The sequence below is a fragment of the Labrus bergylta genome, chromosome 22, assembly GCF_963930695.1.
Source record: "Labrus bergylta chromosome 22, fLabBer1.1, whole genome shotgun sequence".
NCBI lineage: Eukaryota > Metazoa > Chordata > Actinopteri > Labriformes > Labridae > Labrus > Labrus bergylta.
In genome coordinates, this window is record NC_089216.1 from 11,745,398 (window position 1) to 11,765,022 (window position 19,625).

General features: G+C 48.2%; 3 protein-coding genes across 3 annotated transcripts; all 3 read left to right on the forward strand.

Annotated features, from left to right (window-relative positions):
• Window positions 1-426: 426 nt before the first annotated feature.
• On the forward strand, window positions 427-3,968 carry LOC136177519 (mucin-5AC-like; the record flags this gene model as incomplete). Its single annotated transcript, XM_065950943.1, has 3 exons — window positions 427-993; window positions 2,554-3,605; window positions 3,836-3,968. Coding segments are annotated over 3 exons (1,752 nt in total), but the record flags the coding sequence as incomplete, so codon positions are not given.
• Window positions 3,969-4,704: 736 nt separating this feature from the next.
• On the forward strand, window positions 4,705-7,796 carry LOC136177520 (probable serine/threonine-protein kinase clkA). The gene is made up of 5 exons (XM_065950944.1): window positions 4,705-4,769; window positions 5,471-5,844; window positions 6,155-6,206; window positions 6,911-7,438; window positions 7,619-7,796. The coding sequence occupies exons 1-5, from the start codon at window positions 4,705-4,707 to the stop codon at window positions 7,794-7,796; spliced, it is 1,197 nt and encodes a 398-aa protein (XP_065807016.1).
• Window positions 7,797-8,023: 227 nt separating this feature from the next.
• Window positions 8,024-19,349, forward strand: LOC136177521 (GATA zinc finger domain-containing protein 14-like). Its single transcript, XM_065950945.1, has 16 exons — window positions 8,024-9,181; window positions 9,641-9,781; window positions 11,044-11,251; window positions 11,762-11,950; window positions 12,884-13,078; window positions 13,445-13,863; window positions 14,246-14,444; window positions 15,602-15,844; window positions 16,256-16,513; window positions 16,715-17,685; window positions 17,878-17,942; window positions 18,101-18,276; window positions 18,419-18,654; window positions 18,814-18,878; window positions 18,966-19,114; window positions 19,208-19,349. Exons 1-10 carry the CDS (start codon window positions 8,212-8,214, stop codon window positions 17,574-17,576), a joined length of 3,684 nt encoding a protein of 1,227 aa, XP_065807017.1. The 5' UTR covers window positions 8,024-8,211; the 3' UTR covers window positions 17,577-17,685; window positions 17,878-17,942; window positions 18,101-18,276; window positions 18,419-18,654; window positions 18,814-18,878; window positions 18,966-19,114; window positions 19,208-19,349.
• Window positions 19,350-19,625: the final 276 nt, after the last annotated feature.

A 19,625-nucleotide genomic window follows, 5' to 3' on the forward strand; every position in this document is an offset into this window, starting at 1 on the left:
AATGTAAGGGAAATGTAGTCCTACAACCGGGTGGACTGGTTTAAAGTCAGAACAGTAATTCCAATCAAGCAAGTTATTCCCCAACCTTTCTCCCCCAATATTCTACTTAATGCAATCACGACTTAAGTTATGGTATAGGACCACAAGCATAAAGAATAATACAAATTTAATTTGTGTTTTTAAATTAAAACATATTCGATATTTGTTGTTTCTATATACAGTATTTATCATAATTATTTCAATACAACTTCAACAGCTCTAAGAATATCTCCAGCAACAACAGCAACAGTTACTCCAAAAAAAACCACAGCTGCTCTAACAACAACGACAGCTGCTCCAACACCAACCACAGCAGCTCCAACAACCACAGCTGCTCCAACAACCACAGCTGCTCCTACAACAACAACAACAACAGAAGCTTCAACAACAACCAAACCGGCTCCGACAACAACCATAGCTGCTCCAACAACCACAACAGCCACTCCAACAACAACTACAGCTGCTCTAACAACAACCACTGCAGCTCCAACAATGACGAAAGCAGGTCCAACAACAACCACAGCTGCTCCAACAACTACAGCCTCTCCTACAACTATGACAGCAGCTCCAACAACAACCACAGCTGCTCCAACAACCAATGCAGTTCCAACAACAACCACTTCAGCTCCAACAACAACCACAGCAGCTCCAATAACAACTGCAGCTCCATTAACAACTACAGCTGCTCCAACAGCAACAACTGTTCCTAGAACCACGTCAGCAGCTCCAGCTTACACCACAGCTGCTCCTACAACAGCTGCTTCAACAACAACCACAGCTGCTCCAACAACAACAGCCACAGCAGCTCCAATAACAAAAAACACAGATCAAACGACAACCAAAGCTGCTCCAACAACAACCACAGCTGCTCCAACAACAACAACCAAAGCTGCTCCAACAACAACCAAAGCTGCTCCAACTACAACCACAGCTGCTCCTACAACCATAAAAACAGTTCCAACAACAACCATGGCAGTTCTTAGAATAAGAACAACCAAACCGGCTCCAACAACAACCACAGTGGCTCCAACAACAACCAAATCAGCTCCAACAACCACAGCTGCTCCAACAACCACAGCTGCTCCAACAACCACAGCTGCTCCGACAACTATGACAGCAGCTCAAACAACAACCAAATCAGCTCCAACAGCCACAACAGCCGCTCCAACAACAACTACAGCTGCTCTAACAACAACCACATCTGCTCTAACAACCACAGCTGCTCCGACAACTATGACAGCAGCTCAAACAACAACCACAGCAGCTCCAACAACCACAGCAGCTCCAACAACAACCACAGCTGCTCCTACAACTATGACAGCAGCTAAAACAACAACCACAGCAGCTCCAACAACCACAGCAGCTCCAACAACAACAACAGCAGCTACTACCACAACAGCAGTTCCAACAACGACAACAGCTGCTTCAAGAACAACCACAGCTACTCCACCAACAACAACCACAGCTGCTCCAACAACCACAGCAAATCCTACAACAACATCAGTTCCAACAACATCCACTGCAGCTCAAACTACAACCACAGCTGCTCTAACAACAACAACAGCTGCTCCAACAACAACAGCTGCTCCCACAACCATAACATCAGTTCCAACAAAAACCACAGCTGCTCTTATAACAACCACAGCAGCTTCAACAACAACAACAGCAGCGTCAACAACAACCACACAGACTCCAACAACAACCACAGCCGCTCCAACATCAACCACAGCAGCTCCAACAACCACAGCTGCTCAAACAACCACAGCTGCTCCAACAACAACCACAGCTGCTCCTACAATCACAACAGCTGCTCCAACACCAACCACAGCTGCTCCTACAACCATAAAAACAGTTCCAACAACGACCACAGCAGTTCCTACAACAACAAAAACAACAGAAGCTTCAACAACAGCCACAACAGCCGCTCCAACAACAACTACAGCTGCTCTAACAACAACCACATCAGCTCCAACAACCACAACTGCTCCAACAACCACAGCTGCTCCAACAGCCGCTCTAACAACAACCACAGCATCTCCAACAACAACCACAGCTGCTCCAACAATGACGAAAGAAGCTCCAACAACAACTGCAGCTGCTCCAACAGCAAAAACTGTTCCTACAACCACGTCAGCAGCTCCAGCTTACACCACAGCTGCTCCTACAACAGACGTTTCAACAATGACCACATCAGCTCCAAAAACCACAGCTGCTCTAACAACAACCACAGCAGCTCAAACAACAACCACTGCAGCTCCAACAATGGCGAAAGCAGCTCCAACAACAACCACAGCAGCTCCAACAACAACAACAGCAGCTTCTACAAAAACAGCAGTGCCAACAACAACCACAGCTACTCCAACAACAAAAACCACAGATCAAACAACAACCACAGCTGCTCTTACAGCCACAACAGCCGCTCCAACAACAACTACAACTGCTCTAACAACAACCACAGCAGCTCCAACAACAACCACAGCTGCTCCAACACCAACCACAGCTGCTCCAACAACCACAGCAGTTCCAACAACAACCACAGCAGCTCCAACAACAACAACCACAGCTGCTCCAACAACCACAGCAGTTCCAACAACAACCACAGCAACTCCAACAACAACAACCACAGCTGCTCCAACAACCACAGCAGCTCCAACAACACCAACCACAGCTGCTCCAACAACCACAGCAGTTCCAACAACAACCACAGCAGTTCCAACAACAACCACTGCAGCTCAAACTACAACCACAGCTGCTCTAACAACAACAACAGCTGCTCCAACAACAACAGCTGCTCCCACAACCATAACAGCAGTTCCAAAAACAACCACAGCTGCTCTTACAACAACAGCAGCACCAACAACAACCACAGTCGCTCCAACAACAAAGACAGTCACTCCAACAACAACCACAACTGCTCCAAAAACAACAGCTGCTACCACAACCACTACAGCAGCTCCAGCAACAACCAGTGCAGCTCCAACGACAACCACAACTTCTCCAACAAAGACGACAGCTGCTCTAACTACAACCATGACAGCAGCTCCAACAACAACAACCACAGCAGCCCCACAAACCACCACAGCAGCTCCAACAACAACCATTGCAGCTCCAACGACAACCACAGCAGCTCCAACAACCAACACAACTGCTCTGACAACAACAGCCACTCCAACAACAACAGCTGCTCCCACAACCATAACACCAGTTCCAACAACAACCACAGCTGCTCCTACAACAACCACAGCATCTTCAACAACAACAACAGCAGCGCCAACAACAACCACACTGACTCCAACAACAACCACAGCCGCTCCAACAAAAACCACAGCTGCTCCAACACCCACCACTGCAGCTCCAACAACCACTACAGCTGCTCCAACAACAACCACAGCTGTTCCAACCACAACCACAGCTGCTCCTACAACCATAACAACAGTTCAAACAACGAGCACAGCACTTCCGACAACAACAACAGAAGCTTCAACAACAACCAAACCGGCTCCAACAACCACAGCTGCTCCAACAACTACAGGTGCTCCGACAACAACAGAGGCTCCTACAACAATGTCAGCAGCTCCAACAACAACCACTGCAGATCCAACAACAACGACAGCTACTCCAACAACAACAACAATAGCGCCTACAACAACCACGTCGACTCCAACAACAACCACAGCTGCTCCAACACCAACGACAGCTGCTCCAACAACCACACCGACTCCAACAACAACCACAGTCGCTCCAACAACAAAGACAGCAGCTCCAACAATAACCACAACTGCTCCAAAAACAACAGCTGCTCCCACAACCACTACAGCAGCTCCAACAGCAACCAGTGCAGCGCCAACGACAACCACAACTTCTCCAACAAAGACGACAGCTACTCCATCTACAACCACAGCTGCTCCACAAACCATGACAGCAGCTAAAACAACAACCACAGCAGCTCCAACAACCACAGCAGCTCCAACAACAACAACAGCAGCTACTACCACAACAGCAGTTCCAACAACGACAACAGCTGCTTCAAGAACAACCACAGCTACTCCACCAACAACAACCACAGCTGCTCCAACAACCACAGCAAATCCTACAACAACATCAGTTCCAACAACATCCACTGCAGCTCAAACTACAACCACAGCTGCTCTAACAACAACAACAGCTGCTCCAACAACAACAGCTGCTCCCACAACCATAACATCAGTTCCAACAAAAACCACAGCTGCTCTTATAACAACCACAGCAGCTTCAACAACAACAACAGCAGCGTCAACAACAACCACACAGACTCCAACAACAACCACAGCCGCTCCAACATCAACCACAGCAGCTCCAACAACCACAGCTGCTCAAACAACCACAGCTGCTCCAACAACAACCACAGCTGCTCCTACAATCACAACAGCTGCTCCAACACCAACCACAGCTGCTCCTACAACCATAAAAACAGTTCCAACAACGACCACAGCAGTTCCTACAACAACAAAAACAACAGAAGCTTCAACAACAGCCACAACAGCCGCTCCAACAACAACTACAGCTGCTCTAACAACAACCACATCAGCTCCAACAACCACAACTGCTCCAACAACCACAGCTGCTCCAACAGCCGCTCTAACAACAACCACAGCATCTCCAACAACAACCACAGCTGCTCCAACAATGACGAAAGAAGCTCCAACAACAACTGCAGCTGCTCCAACAGCAAAAACTGTTCCTACAACCACGTCAGCAGCTCCAGCTTACACCACAGCTGCTCCTACAACAGACGTTTCAACAATGACCACATCAGCTCCAAAAACCACAGCTGCTCTAACAACAACCACAGCAGCTCAAACAACAACCACTGCAGCTCCAACAATGGCGAAAGCAGCTCCAACAACAACCACAGCAGCTCCAACAACAACAACAGCAGCTTCTACAAAAACAGCAGTGCCAACAACAACCACAGCTACTCCAACAACAAAAACCACAGATCAAACAACAACCACAGCTGCTCTTACAGCCACAACAGCCGCTCCAACAACAACTACAACTGCTCTAACAACAACCACAGCAGCTCCAACAACAACCACAGCTGCTCCAACACCAACCACAGCTGCTCCAACAACCACAGCAGTTCCAACAACAACCACAGCAGCTCCAACAACAACAACCACAGCTGCTCCAACAACCACAGCAGTTCCAACAACAACCACAGCAACTCCAACAACAACAACCACAGCTGCTCCAACAACCACAGCAGCTCCAACAACACCAACCACAGCTGCTCCAACAACCACAGCAGTTCCAACAACAACCACAGCAGTTCCAACAACAACCACTGCAGCTCAAACTACAACCACAGCTGCTCTAACAACAACAACAGCTGCTCCAACAACAACAGCTGCTCCCACAACCATAACAGCAGTTCCAAAAACAACCACAGCTGCTCTTACAACAACAGCAGCACCAACAACAACCACAGTCGCTCCAACAACAAAGACAGTCACTCCAACAACAACCACAACTGCTCCAAAAACAACAGCTGCTACCACAACCACTACAGCAGCTCCAGCAACAACCAGTGCAGCTCCAACGACAACCACAACTTCTCCAACAAAGACGACAGCTGCTCTAACTACAACCATGACAGCAGCTCCAACAACAACAACCACAGCAGCCCCACAAACCACCACAGCAGCTCCAACAACAACCATTGCAGCTCCAACGACAACCACAGCAGCTCCAACAACCAACACAACTGCTCTGACAACAACAGCCACTCCAACAACAACAGCTGCTCCCACAACCATAACACCAGTTCCAACAACAACCACAGCTGCTCCTACAACAACCACAGCATCTTCAACAACAACAACAGCAGCGCCAACAACAACCACACTGACTCCAACAACAACCACAGCCGCTCCAACAAAAACCACAGCTGCTCCAACACCCACCACTGCAGCTCCAACAACCACTACAGCTGCTCCAACAACAACCACAGCTGTTCCAACCACAACCACAGCTGCTCCTACAACCATAACAACAGTTCAAACAACGAGCACAGCACTTCCGACAACAACAACAGAAGCTTCAACAACAACCAAACCGGCTCCAACAACCACAGCTGCTCCAACAACTACAGGTGCTCCGACAACAACAGAGGCTCCTACAACAATGTCAGCAGCTCCAACAACAACCACTGCAGATCCAACAACAACGACAGCTACTCCAACAACAACAACAATAGCGCCTACAACAACCACGTCGACTCCAACAACAACCACAGCTGCTCCAACACCAACGACAGCTGCTCCAACAACCACACCGACTCCAACAACAACCACAGTCGCTCCAACAACAAAGACAGCAGCTCCAACAATAACCACAACTGCTCCAAAAACAACAGCTGCTCCCACAACCACTACAGCAGCTCCAACAGCAACCAGTGCAGCGCCAACGACAACCACAACTTCTCCAACAAAGACGACAGCTACTCCATCTACAACCACAGCTGCTCCACAAACCATGACAGCAGCTTCAACTACAACCACAGCTGCTCCAACACCAACCACAGCAGCTCCAAAAACAACCACAGCAGCTCCTACAACATCAGCTTTTCCAACAACAACCACAGCAGCTCCAACAACAACAGCTGCTCCTAAAACCACTACAGCAGCTCCAACAACAACCTTTGCAGCTCCAACAACAACAGCTGCTCCCACAACCATAACAGCAGTTCCAACAACAACCACAGCTGCTCCTACAACAATCACAGCAGCTTCAACACCTACAAAAGCAGCTCCAACAACAACAACAACAGCTCCAACAACAACCACACCGACTGCAACAACAACCACAGATGATCCAACACCAACGACAGCTGCTCCAACAACCACAGCTGGTCCTACAACTATGATAGCAGCTATAAAAACAACCACAGCAGCCCCACAAATCACCACAGCAGCTTCAACTACAACCAAAGCTGCTCCAACACCGACGACAGCAGCTCCAAGAACAATAACAACAGCTGCTCCAACAAAAACCACAGCTACTACAACAATAACTACAGCTGCTCCAACAACAACCACAGCAGTACCAACAACAACCACAGCTGCTCCAACAACAACAGCAGTTCCAACAACAACCACTGCAGCTCCAACACCCACCACTGCAGCTCCTACAACCATAACAACAGTTCCAACAACGAGCACAGCCCTTCCGACAACAACAACAGAAGCTTCAACAACAACCAAACCGGCTCCAACAACCACAGTTGCTCCAACAACTACAGGTGCTCCGACAACAACAGAGGCTCCTACAACCATGTCAGCAGCTCCAACAACAACCACTGCAGATCCAACAACAACCACAGCTACTCAAACAACAGCAGCTCCAACAACAACCACAGGTGTTCCAACAACAACAGCAGCTTCAACAACAACTACAGCTGCTCATAAAACGACCTCAACAGCTCCAACAACCACAGCTGCTCTCACAACCACAACAGCAGCTCCAAAAACAACCATACAGGCTCCAACAACAACCACAGCTGCTCCAACAACAACTACAGCTGCTCCAACAACCACAGCTGCTCCAACATCAACCACAGCTGCTCCAACAACCATAACAGCAGCTCCTACAACCACAACCACAGCAGTCCCACAAAACACCCCAGCAGCTCCAACAACAACCACAACTGCTCCAACAACCACAGCTGCTCCAACACCAACCACAGCTGTTCCAACAACTATAACAGCAGCTCCTAGAACCACAGTAGCCCCACAAACCATCACAGCAGCTCCAGCAACAACCATACTGGCTCCAACAACAACCACAGCTGCTGCAAAGACAACCACATCAGCTCCAACAACCATAGCAGCTCCTACAGCGATAACAGCTCCTCCAACAACAAACACATTAGGTGCAACAACTACCACTGCAGCTCCAACAACAACCACTGCAGTTCCAACGACAACCACAGCTTCTCCAAAAACTACCACTGCAGCTCCAGAAACAACCACATCCGTTTCATCAAGAACAGCTGCTCCAACAACAACAGCTGCTCCTACAACCACAACAGCAGCTTCAACAACCACAGCAGCTTCTATAACGTTGACAGCGGCTCCGACAACAACAACAGCAACAACCACAACTGCTTCAACAACAATCAAAGTAGGTCCCATGACAGCTGCTCCAACAACCACAGCTGCTCCAAAAACAACAGCTTCTCCTTCAACCACAACAGCAGCTCAATTAACAACCACAGCTGCTCAGACACCAACCACAGCTGCTCCAACACCAACCACAGCTTCTCCAACAACCACAGCTGCTCCAACAACCACAGCTGCTCCAACAACCACAACAGCAGCTCCACCAACCACAGCTTCTCCAACAACCACTGCAGCTCCAACAACAACCACAGCTTCTCCAACAGCCACAACAGCCGCTCCAACAAAAACTACAGCTGCTCCAACAACAACCACAGCAGCTCCAACAACAACCACAGCTGCTCCAACAACAACCACTGCAGCGCCAACAATGACGAAAGCAGCTCCAACAACAACCACAGCCGCTGCAACAACAACCACAGCTGCTCCAACAACCACTGCAACTCCAAGAACAACAGCAGCTCCGACAACAACCACATCAGCTTCAACAACAACCACAGCTGCTTTAACACTAACGACAGCTGCTCCAACAACAAAGGCTGCTCCTACAACCACGACAAAAGCTCCAACAACGTCGACAGCAGCTCCATCTACAACCACAGCTGCTCCAACAATCAAAGCCTCTCCATCTACAACCATAACTGCTCCAACAACAACCACTGCTGCTCCAAAAACAACAGCTGCTCCTACAACCACAACAGCAGCTCCTATAACATTGACAGCCGCTCCGACAACAACAACAACAACAACCACAGCTGCTTCAACAACAACCACAGCAGCTCCCATGACAGCTGCTCCAACAACCACAGCTGCTCCAACAACAACAGCTTCTTCTTCAACCACAACAGCAGCTCAATCAACAACTACAGCTGCTCCAACACCAACGACAGCTGCTCCACCACCAACAACAGCTTCTCCAACAACCACAGCCTCTCCATCTACAACCACAGCTGCTCCAACAACAACCACTGCTGTTCCAACAAGTACTGCAGTTCCAACAACCACAGCCGCTGCATCAACAACCACAGCTGCTCCAACAACAACAGCTGCTACTACAACCACAACAGCTGCTCCAACAACGACCACAGCTTTTGCAACAATAACCACAGCCGCTCCAACAACAACCACAGCAGTTCAAACAACAATCACTGCAGCTCCATCAACCACCACAGCTGTTCCAACAACAACCACAGCCGCTCCGACAACAACCACAACAGCTCCAACAACAACCACAGCAGCTCCAACACCAACCACAGCAGCTCCAACAACCACAGCTGCTCCAACAACCACAGCTCCAACACCAACCACAGCTGCTCTAACAACCACAACAGCAGCTCCGACAACCACAACAGCAGCTCCTACAACCAAAACAGCAGCTCCAATAACAACCACAGCAGCTCCAACAACAACAGCAGCTCAAACAAGTACTGTAGTTCCAACAGCCACAGCCGCTGCCACAACAACCACAGCAGCTCCAACAACCACAGCAGCTCCAACAGCCACAACAGCTTCTCCAACAACAACCACAGCTGCTCCAACAACAACCACAGCAGCTCCTACAACTACCACTGCAGCTCCAACAAGTACTGCAGTTCCAACAGCCACAGCCTCTGCCACAACAACCACAGCAGCTCCAACAACCACAGAAGCTCCTACAGCCACAACAGCTCCTCCAACAACAACCACAGCTGCTTCAACAACAACCACATTCGGTCCAACAACAACCACTGCAGTTCCAACAACAACCACAGCTTCTCCAAAAACTACCACTGCAGCTCCACAAACAACCACAACTGCTCCAACAACAACAGCTGCTCAAACAACAACAGCTGCTCCTACAACCACGACAAAAACTCCAACAACAACAACAACTGCTCCAACAAAAACCACAGCTGCTGCTCCAACAACCACAGCTGCTCCAAAAACAACCACAGCTGCTGCTCCAACAACCACAGCAGCTCAATCAACAACCATAGCTGCTCCAACACCAACGACAGCTGCTCCAACACCAACAACAGCTTCTCCAACAACCACAGCAGCTCCAACAACAACCACAGTTGCTCCAACAACCACAGCCTCTCCAAATACAACCACAGCTGTTCCAACAACAACCACTGCTGTGCCAACAAGTACTGCAGTTCCAACAACCACAGCAGCTCCAACAACCACAGCAGCTCCTATAACGTTTACAGTGGCTCCGACAACAACAACAACAACAACCACAGCTGCTTTAACAACAACCACAGCAGCTCCCATGACAGCTGCTCCAACAACCACAGCTTCTCCAACAACAACAGCTTCTCCTTCAACCACAACAGCAGCTCAATCAACAACCACAGCTGCTCCAACACCAACGACAGCTGCTCCACCACAAACAACAGCTTCTCCAACAACCACAGCCTCTCCATCTACAACCACTGCTGTTCCAACAAGTACTGCAGTTCGGACAACCACAGCCGCTGCATCAACAACCACAGCTGCTACTACAACCACAACAGCTGCTCCAACAATGACCACAGCTTTTGCAACAATAACCACAGCCGCTCCAACAACATCCACAGCAGCTCAAACAACAATCACTACAGCTCCATCAACCACCACAGCTGTTCCAACAACAACCACAGCCGCTCCGACAACAACCACAGCAGCTCCAACACCAACGACAGCTTCTCCAACAACCACAGCTCCAACACCAACCACAGCTGCTCTAACAACCACAACAGCAGCTCCAACAACAACCACAGCAGCTCCAACAACAACAGCAGCTCAAACAACAACAGCTGCTCCCACAACCACGACAACAGCTCCAACAACAACAACAGCAGCTCCACAAACAACCATACAGGCTCCAACAACAACCACAGCTGCTACAACAACCACAGGTGCTCCAACAAGTACTGCAGTTCCAACAGCCACAGCCGCTGCCACAACAACCACAGCAGCTCCAACAACCACAGCAGCTCCTACAGCCACAACAGCTCCTCCAACAACAACCACAGCTGCTCCAACAACAACCACATTAGGTCCAACAACTACCACTGCAGCTCCAACAAGTACTGCAGTTCCAACAGCCACAGCCGCTGCCACAACAACCACAGCAGCTCCAACAACCACAGAAGCTCCTACAGCCACAACAGCTCCTCCAACAACAACCACAGCTGCTTCAACAACAACCACATTAGGTCCAACAACTACCACTGCAGCTCCAACAACAACCACTGCAGTTCCAACAACAACCACAGCTTCTCCAAAAACTACCACTGCAGCTCCACAAACAACCACAACTGCTCCAACAACAACAGCTGCTCCTACAACCACGACAAAAACTCCAACAACAACAACAACTGCTCCAACAACAACCACAGCTGCTGCTCCGACAACCACAGCTGCTCCAAAAACAACCACAGCTGCTCCAACAACAACCAATGCAGCTCCAACAATGACGGAAGCAGCTCCAACAACAACCACAGCCGCTGCTACAACCACAGCAGCAGCTCCAACAACCACAGCAGCTCCTAGAATGTTGACAGCGTCTCCGACAACAACAACAACAACAACCACAGCTTCTTCAACAACAACCACAGCAGCTCCCATGACAGCTGCTCCAACAACAACAGCTTCTCCTTCAACCACAACAGTAGCTCAATCAACAACCATAGCTGCTCTAACACCAACGACAGCTGCTCCAACACCAACAACAGTTTCTCCAACAACCACAGCTACTCCAACAACAACCACTGCTGTGGCAACAAGTACTGCAGTTCCAACAACCACAGCCGCTGCAACAACAACAGCTGCTACTACAACCACAACAGCTGCTCCAACAACAACCACAGCTTTTGCAACAACAACCACAGCCGCTCCAACAACAACCACAGCAGCTCCATCAACCACCACAGCTGCTCCAACACCAATGACAGCTGCTCCAACACCAACGACAGCTGCTCCAACACCAACAACAGTTTCTCCAACAACCACAGCAGCTCCAACAACAACCACAGTTGCTCCAACAACCACAGCCTCTCCATATACAACCACAGCTACTCCAACAACAACCACTGCTGTGCCAACAAGTACTGCAGTTCCAACAACCACAGCCGCTGCAACAACAACAGCTGCTACTACAACCACAACAGCTGCTCCAACAACAACCACAGCTTTTGCAACAACAACCACAGCCGCTCCAACAACAACCACAGCAGCTCCATCAACCACCACAGCTGTTCCAACACCAACGACAGCTGCTCCAACACCAATGACAGCTGCTCCAACACCAACGACAGCTGCTCCAACACCAACGACAGCTGCTCCAACAACCACAACAGCAGGTCCAACAACAACTACAACAGCTCCAACAACAACCACAGCAGCTCCCACAACTGGCACTGCAGCTCCAAGAACCACCACAGTTGCTCCTACAATATTGATAGCAGCTCAAACAACAACAGCAGCTGCTCTAACAACGACCACAGCTTTTGAAACAACAACCACAGCCGCTCCAACAACAACCACTGCAGCTCCCATGACAACCACAGCTTCTCCCACAATTACCACTGCAGCTCCATCAACCACAACAGCAGCTCCAACAACAACAGCTGATCGTACAACAACAACCACAGATGCTCCAACAACAAACACAGCAGCTCTAACAACAACGACAACAGCTCCCACAACTAGCACTGCAGCTCCCACAACCACCACAACTGCTCCAACAACAACTACAGCCGCTCCAACAACAACCACAGCAGCTCCTATAACGTTGACAGCGGCTCCGACAACAACAACAACAACAACCACAGCCACAGAAGCTCCTACAGCCACAACAGCTCCTCCAACAACAACCACATTAGGTCCAACAACTACCACTGCAGCTCCAACAAGTACTGCAGTTCCAACAGCCACAGCCGCTGCCACAACAACCACAGCAGCTCCAACAACCACAGCAGCTCCTACAGCCACAACAGCTCCTCCAACAACAACCACAGCTGCTTCAACAACAACCACATTAGGTCCAACAACTACCACTGCAGCTCCAACAACAACCACTGCAGTTCCAACAACAACCACAGCTTCTCCAAAAACTGCCACTGCAGCTCCACAAACAACCACAACTGCTCCAACAACAACAGCTGCTCAAACAACAACAGCTGCTCCTACAACCACGACAAAAGCTCCAACAACAACTGCTCCAACAACAACCAATGCAGCTCCAACAATGACGGAAGCAGCTCCAACAACAACCACAGCCGCTGCTACAACCACAGCAGCAGCTCCAACAACCACAGCAGCTCCTATAATGTTGACAGCGTCTCCAACAACAACAACAACAACAACAACCACAGCTTCTTCAACAACAACCACAGCAGCTCCCATGACAGCTGCTCCAACAACAACAGCTTCTCCTTCAACCACAACAGTAGCTCAATCAACAACCATAGCTGCTCCAACACCAACAACAACTTCTCCAACAACCACAGCAGCTCCAACAACAACCACAGTTGCTCCAACAACCACCACAGCTGCTCCTACAATGTTGATAGCGACTCCAACAACAACAACAGCTGCTCCAACAACAACCACAGCAGCTCAAACAACAACCACTGCAGCTCCCACGACAACCACAGCTTCTCCCACAATTACCACTGCAGCTCCATCAACCACAACAGCAGCTCCAACAATAACAGCTGATCGTACAACAACAACGACAACAGCAGCTCTTACAACAACAACAACAGCAGTTCCAACAATAACCACAGCAGCTCTAAAACCCACCACTGCTCCCACAACCACAACAGCAGCTAAATCAACAACCACAACTGCTCCTACAACCACAACTGCAGCTCTAACAAAAACCATAGCAGCTGCTACAAAACCAGGAACTCCAACAACAACCACATCTACTCCAACGACAACAACAGCAGCTTCAACAACCACCACAGCTGCTCCAACACCAATGACAGCTGCTCCTACAACCACAACAGCAGCTCAATCAGCAACCACTGCAGCTCCCACGATAACCACAGCTTCTCCCACAATTACCACTGCAGCTCCATCAACAATCACAGCTGCTGCAACACCAATGGCAGCTGCTCCTACAACCACAACAGCAGCTCAATCAGCAACCACTGCAGCTCCCACGATAACCACAGCTTCTCCCACAACTACCACTGCAGCTCCAACAACAACCACAGCCGCTCCAACAACAACCACAACAGCTCCAACAACAATCACAGCAGCTCCTACATCGTTTACAGCGGCTCCAACAACAACAGCTGCTGCAACAACAACCACAGCTGCTCCAACACCAACGACAGCTGCTCCTACAACAGCAGCTCAATCAACAACCACAGCTCCTCCAACCACAACCAAAGCTGCTCTAACACCAACGACATCTGCTACAACAACCACAACAGCCGGTCCAACAACAAACAGAGCTGCTCCAACAACAACAGCTGCTCCTACAACCACAACAGCAGGTCCAACAACAACCACAACTGCTCCAACACCAACCACAGCTCCTCCAACAACCACAGCTGCTCTAACACAAACGACAGCTGCTCGAACAACAACAGCCGATCCTACAACCATGACAGCCGCACCAACAACAACCACGGCCTCTGCAACAAAAACAGCAGCAGCTCCAACAACAAACACAGCAGCTCCAACAACCACCACAGCTGCTTCAACAACAACAACAACAACAGCTCCAACAACAACCATTGCAGCTCCAACTCCAACAACGACCACAGCCGCTTCTACAATGTTGATAGCGACTCCAACAACAACAACAGCTGCTCCAACAACAACCACAGCAGCTCAAACAACAACCACTGCAGCTCCCACGACAACCACAGCTTCTCCCACAATTACCACTGCAGCTCCATCAACCACAACAGCAGCTCCAACAATAACAGCTGATCGTACAACAACAACGACAACAGCAGCTCTTACAACAACAACAACAGCAGTTCCAACAATAACCACAGCAGCTCTAAAACCCACCACTGCTCCCACAACCACAACAGCAGCTAAATCAACAACCACAACTGCTCCTACAACCACAACTGCAGCTCTAACAAAAACCATAGCAGCTGCTACAAAACCAGGAACTCCAACAACAACCACATCTACTCCAACGACAACAACAGCAGCTTCAACAACCACCACAGCTGCTCCAACACCAATGACAGCTGCTCCTACAACCACAACAGCAGCTCAATCAGCAACCACTGCAGCTCCCACGATAACCACAGCTTCTCCCACAATTACCACTGCAGCTCCATCAACAATCACAGCTGCTGCAACACCAATGGCAGCTGCTCCTACAACCACAACAGCAGCTCAATCAGCAACCACTGCAGCTCCCACGATAACCACAGCTTCTCCCACAACTACCACTGCAGCTCCAACAACAACCACAGCCGCTCCAACAACAACCACAACAGCTCCAACAACAATCACAGCAGCTCCTACATCGTTTACAGCGGCTCCAACAACAACAGCTGCTGCAACAACAACCACAGCTGCTCCAACACCAACGACAGCTGCTCCTACAACAGCAGCTCAATCAACAACCACAGCTCCTCCAACCACAACCAAAGCTGCTCTAACACCAACGACATCTGCTACAACAACCACAACAGCCGGTCCAACAACAAACAGAGCTGCTCCAACAACAACAGCTGCTCCTACAACCACAACAGCAGGTCCAACAACAACCACAACTGCTCCAACACCAACCACAGCTCCTCCAACAACCACAGCTGCTCTAACACAAACGACAGCTGCTCGAACAACAACAGCCGATCCTACAACCATGACAGCCGCACCAACAACAACCACGGCCTCTGCAACAAAAACAGCAGCAGCTCCAACAACAAACACAGCAGCTCCAACAACCACCACAGCTGCTTCAACAACAACAACAACAACAGCTCCAACAACAACCATTGCAGCTCCAACTCCAACAACGACCACAGCCGCTTCAACAACAGCAGCAGCTCCAACAATAACCACTGCTACTCCAACAACCACAGCTGCTCCAACACTAACCACAGCTGCTCCAACAACATCAACAGCAGCTCAATCAACAACCACAGCTGCTCCAACAATGACCATAGCAGTTCCAACAACCACCACAGCAGCTCCCACGACAACCACAGCTTCTCCCACAATTACCACTGCAGCTCCATCAACAACAACCACAGCTGCTCCAACACTAACCACAGCTGCTCCAACAACAACAGCTGTTCCAACAACCACAGCAACTCCTACAAAATTGACAACGTTGACAACGGCTCCAACAACAACAACAGGTACTCCAACAATGACCACAGCTGCTGCAAAAATAACCACATCTGCTCTAACACCAACGACAGCTACTCCTACAACCACAACTGCTCCAACACCAACCACAGCTGCTCAAACAACCACAGCTGCTCCAAGAACAACAAATGCTCCAACAACAACCACAGCAGCTCCAACAACGACGACAACAGCTCCAACAACAACTAAAGCTGCCCCAACTATGACAGAAGTTCCAACAACAACAACCACAGCAGCCCCACAAATCACCGCTGCATCTCCAACAACAACCACAGCTGCTCTAACACAAACGACAGCTGCTCGAACAACAACAGCCGATCCTACAACCATGACAGCCGCACCAACAACAACCACGGCCTCTGCAACAAAAACAGCAGCAGCTCCAACAACAAACACAGCAGCTCCAACAACCACCACAGCTGCTTCAACAACAACAACAACAACAGCTCCAACAACAACCATTGCAGCTCCAACTCCAACAACGACCACAGCCGCTTCAACAACAGCAGCAGCTCCAACAATAACCACTGCTACTCCAACAACAACCACAAGTGCTCCAACAACTGCCACTGCTCATCCAACAACAACCACAGCTGCTCTAAAAACAGTAGCTCCAACAACAACCACAGTTGCTCCTACAACCACAACTGCAGCTCTAACAAAAACCATAGCAGCTGCTACAAAACCAGGAACTCCAACAACAACCACATCTACTCCAACGACAACAACAGCAGCTCAAACAATCACCACAGATGCTCTAACAACGACAACAACAACAGCAGCAGCTCCAACAACAACCACAGCCGCTCCAACAACAACCACAGCGTCTCTAACAACCACAGTAGCTCCAACAACCTCCACAGCTGCTGCAACAACAAACACTACAGCTCCCACGACAACCACAGCTTCTCCCACAACTACCACTGCAGCTCCAACAACCACAGCTGCTCCTCCAACCACGACAGCAACTCCAACAACAACCACAACCGCTCCAACATCAACCACAGTCATTCTACCAACAACTGCCGCTCAAACGACAATCACAGCAGCTGAACCTGTTTATATTCTTGAAGTTATGTTGGTAAACGAAACTTTTACAGATGCACTTAATGATTCCACTAGCGTTGAATACCAGGATCTTGAAAGAAGACTTGTACAAACAGTGAGTAGTTTTAAAATTTAATGCATTTTCATGACTTCATCGGTTGCATCCATGAGTTATCAAAGAGAGTAATTCATATAGTAAAGTTCTGTTGACCTGAATCCAATTTTTTTTTTTTTTGTGAAGTTTGGTTTGAAGAAAATTGTTTCCAACCAACAAAAGGTCCTTACATCTTCCTGTTCTTTTTTTCAGTGTGAAGTCATATACCGAAGAGAATATGGTGACCTCTTTGTGAAATGCTCTGTGACAGGTTTCAGGTAAAATCTTTTTTCTTTCTGATGTAGATAAATGGCCATTTATTTATATTTAGGATTAACACTTTTAAATGTACATGGTATTTTTCATAGTTTAAGTCTCACTAGCAGTCAGCAACAGAATTACCTAATGTGTTGTCTCATTTGGCATCATTATACAGATCTGTTACAACACGAGCTGACGGAGTTGAAGCAGATCTTGCAATTACTTTCAATCAAACTACTCCAGCTGCAGACCTCCCACAGAATAGTGCTGTTGCTCAAACTCTTATTCAAGCTGCAAATGATGAAAATAACTATGACGTGAGCTTTAATTCTAATGCAGTTTCAGTAGTGGGTAAGTAAATATCACTCTGACAATTCTTTTAGGTTTGTGAATTTGACACCAGTGTTAGTTTGATGTCAACTCTGATAAAGAAACCTATTTGGTTTGAGCACAAATGATCATTAACATATTCCTTTACAATCATTTTTTATAGATGGTCCGGTTCCAGTTGCAGCTACAACTGCAGCACCAGCCACTGCAGCACCAGCCACTGCAGCACCAGCCACTGCAGCCCCTGCCACTGCGGCCCCTGCCACTGCAGCTCCTGCTTCTGCATCAAATATACTTGTAAACGTGACTTTCAGATCTCTGCTCACCTCTTTTACAAATGATTTGCTGAATAAATCATCCCCAGGTTTTAAGAGCAGATCTTCAATTATAACGACACAGGTATGTCTCAGACATCAAAATCAAATCTTCCATACTCAAGAAAAGTAAAATGTAGCTTATTTTCTGATCACAATGATCTTATGTAATACACAGTGAAGTGACCTTAAGTGAAATATACCATTAAAATTTTTAAAAATATCTTTGTTTTTATTTCTGCAGCTTGAACCTCTGTTTAAAAATACATTCCAATCCTCGTTCCATTCTTTAAACGTCACCGCCTTCAGGTACTATTTCACAATGAACAAGTTACAACTTTAGAATATTATCTTGATCTTGAATCTGACAAAATATTATTTCCCCTCCCTCTGCAGAAATGGATCAATCATCACTTTTATGAGGCTTGCATTTCTCAGCACATTTGTTCCTAATGCCACTCAGATTGCAGAAGTTTTGTTTAATGCATCAGCAATTGTAGTTGGCTTTGACATTGAAGGAACCTCTATCACCATCAATGGCATATGTAAGCAATGTTCAGTGCTGCCTGATCAAAACTATATCAATTTGCAAAACTGTTGATTCAACTAATGTGTTTTCATTTTCTCCTCATTTACAGCTTCAAGTGGAATACGTCACAAGATCAGTCTTCTCACTGCATTGTGTCTGGTACCCTTGTCATGGCTACTGTCAAACCAGAAATAGCATCAGCATTGATTGCCATTTGAATTTCAGTTACAAGATCAATGCCTTTACTAGTATGTCGATTGTGGGGGGAGAGGAGATGGGGGGGGTTTGGGGGTTGATCTGTCCTCAATTTTGCCCTGATAGGACACAGTTATGACAGTAGATTAGGTATATCTGTTGAAACTAAAGAGAAATATGGTCCACTGACTTATCACTAGAATTAAAAGCAAATATATAATAACCTTGTCTCTAAAGCTTTGGGATCTCAGAAAATGATTGCATTGTCTCTCAAAATGACATGCACTTTAGTCAACTGATTGAATTCTTTCTTGGGGGCAGTCCAAGTGAAG

What these genes read in the sequence shown, in the direction of transcription:
- LOC136177521 (XM_065950945.1), top strand. Translation starts at nt 8,212, where the DNA reads ATGACAGCTGCTCCAACAACCACAGCTGCTCCAAAAACAACAGCTTCT. An exon ending in TACCACTGCAGCTCCAACAA is followed by an intron (nt 13,079 to 13,444) that starts GTACTGCAGTTC and finishes CAACAACCACAG; the next exon opens with CCGCTGCTACAACCACAGCA. An exon ending in ATCACAGCAGCTCCTACATC is followed by an intron (nt 14,445 to 15,601) that starts GTTTACAGCGGC and finishes CTACCACTGCAG; the next exon opens with CTCCAACAACAACCACAGCC.
- LOC136177520 (XM_065950944.1), top strand. Translation starts at nt 4,705, where the DNA reads ATGACGAAAGAAGCTCCAACAACAACTGCAGCTGCTCCAACAGCAAAA. An exon ending in ACAGAGGCTCCTACAACAAT is followed by an intron (nt 6,207 to 6,910) that starts GTCAGCAGCTCC and finishes CACCAACGACAG; the next exon opens with CTGCTCCAACAACCACAGCT. An exon ending in AGCTCCAACAACAACCACAG is followed by an intron (nt 7,439 to 7,618) that starts GTGTTCCAACAA and finishes CAACAACCACAG; the next exon opens with CTGCTCCAACATCAACCACA.